Genomic DNA, 2,099 nt, shown 5'->3' on the forward strand with positions numbered 1-2,099 from the left:
GGCCGCGCTCCCCTGCACTGGCACCTTCCTGGCACTAGTATCCACTCAGGAGCTGCATCCATGGGAATCTTGCCCTCACGCGGGATTAGTATCCACCCAGGACTTGCATCCACCGGAATCTCCTCTCACACAGGACTAGTGTACACTCAGGACTTGCATCCATCCGAATACACTCTCACGCGGGACTTGCATCCAACCCGGGACCTCCCCCCCTACCCAGACCTTGGCGATGTCCCGGCCTCCACCCACCCAAGCACCATCCAACCTGGCCTGCATCCGTGGCCACACTACCTGAGACTAGTATCCACCCAGGATCTGCATCCATTGGAATCTGCTCTCATGCAGGACTTGCAGCCGTGCAGCAGCCACCCCTGTCCAGTGCCCAGGAGCTGCACTCACCCAGGACTCCCCCAGCACCTCGCACCCACGGGGAACACGGCCCCTGTACTCCATGCGACATGGCACCTTACCCCTACCCCGCACCCTGCACTCTCCTCGGGACTCAGCACCCTACCCTCATCCCAACCTCCATCCAGCACCCCACGCCCAGCCAGCTGGTGCAGGGCAGGGTAGGAACACTGCCAATTTTGCAAACAGGACAGGAGTTTCCTCTTTTCTTGAAGTACTTCTCCTGTGTCCTCCACCCCAAGACCTATTTTAACCCCAATGCCAACTCTGGAATAGCACTGAATGCTGGCAGAGCCCTGTGCCTCTGAGGAGACAGCTGAAGACCCCCCAGGAGGGCAGTGCTGGCCAGGAACAGGCTGTGCTGGGCTGATGGGGGAGTTGCACACTGCCAGCACCCATGGCTGTGCCAGGCACAGACACAGGGGCACAGCCTGATGCCACGCGAAGATCGGGGATTAGCCCCGGCACCCACAACTGTGTTCAACCCATGCTTCTCGAGGTCTGCACTGTGCCCCCATGTGCTACAGACACCCTAGAAGGCATGAGAGCCCAGCCCAGTGAGAGCATGGAAGCACTAGAGTCACCGCATAGTTTATTTCCTTGACTTAACAAAAACAAACTAGGGTTTTTCCCTCCCCTCCCAAACCACCTACCCACCCCCCAGCCCTCCCCTGGCTCAAACATCGTAGTTGGGGTTCTTGCGTAGGATAACAAACCCCTCCAGGATGGGTGTCACAGGCACATGCTCCTCTGTGGCCAGCTCTGCCCGCTCTCCGTGTGCCAGCAGCACTGGTGTTGTGTGAGTCTGGAAGCCAGTGATGGTTTTGGGCTTGCCTGCCTGGCCCACCACATCCACAGCCTGCGAGAGAAGAGTGAGGTCAATGCCAGGGACACATAGGGACAGCAGAGCACCCCATCCCTGGCTCTGGCTGCCCTTACCTGTCCTACCCGAACCGACACGGGTAGAGGTCGCAGCTCCTCATCGAAGGTGACCAGCATGCGGGGCTGCATGGCAGCAACGAGGCCATAGAGAACGTAGTGGGACTTGCCCAGGATAACTAGAGGGGAGGCAGAAGTAAAGGGGCTGAGCAATGCCCACACTGCGGGGCAGAGGGGGCTGGGGGGACAGAGCCCACAGTACTCACTGTTGCGCACATCCAGGAAGGACACGAGCACAGTCAGCAGCCCAGCCACGGCCACCTGGCTCATGAGCTGGCGATCACTGTGGTACGGGCACAGGGTAAGCGTCCCCTTGCCCAGGTGGGTCAGGCCCTGGTGTGGCAGAGAAGGCACATGAGAGTGCAGTGGGGTAACGCCTGGGACTTCCAGCCCTGCCCACAGGAGGGTGACACCCCCAGGACACTACTCCCATCCCATACCCCCAGGGCAAGGACCCCAACCTTCCCCTTCCCCACAGGGACGGCAAGTGCAGGGTCATTACCTGGGCCAACCGCACCATGAAGAGGTTGTTGGGGTCCTTGGCATGGTACTGGGCAAGCTGCCGCAGCATCGCTGCCAGCCGGGCATTGTTGGTACCTGAGGACAAAGAGGTGCAGGCAGAGTAGGGACCACGGCTCAGGTTTCCAACCTTCCCCCTTAGACAAGCCCCAAATTAGGCTGTCCCCAGGCTTACCACTGCCCACCATGCCCATGGCAAAGATGGAGTTGTAGGAGACCTCGGGGTCAGCGTC

General features: G+C 60.1%; 1 protein-coding gene across 1 annotated transcript in view; it reads right to left on the reverse strand.

Moving 5' to 3' along the window:
* Positions 1-987: 987 nt before the first annotated feature.
* PSMD2 (proteasome (prosome, macropain) 26S subunit, non-ATPase, 2) overlaps positions 988-2,099 on the reverse strand; it is a 6,386-nt gene continuing 5,274 nt past the window's right edge. The window contains 5 exon segments of the mRNA XM_009083208.1: positions 988-1,267; positions 1,348-1,466; positions 1,554-1,680; positions 1,850-1,944; positions 2,042-2,099. The exon segment at positions 2,042-2,099 is cut by the window's right edge and continues 20 nt beyond it. Of these exon segments, the coding sequence (XP_009081456.1) occupies positions 1,085-1,267; positions 1,348-1,466; positions 1,554-1,680; positions 1,850-1,944; positions 2,042-2,099 (582 nt within the window). The 3' untranslated portion in view covers positions 988-1,084.

The sequence above is a fragment of the Acanthisitta chloris genome, unplaced genomic scaffold (genome assembly GCF_000695815.1).
Source record: "Acanthisitta chloris isolate BGI_N310 unplaced genomic scaffold, ASM69581v1 scaffold43209, whole genome shotgun sequence".
Lineage (NCBI taxonomy): Eukaryota > Metazoa > Chordata > Aves > Passeriformes > Acanthisittidae > Acanthisitta > Acanthisitta chloris.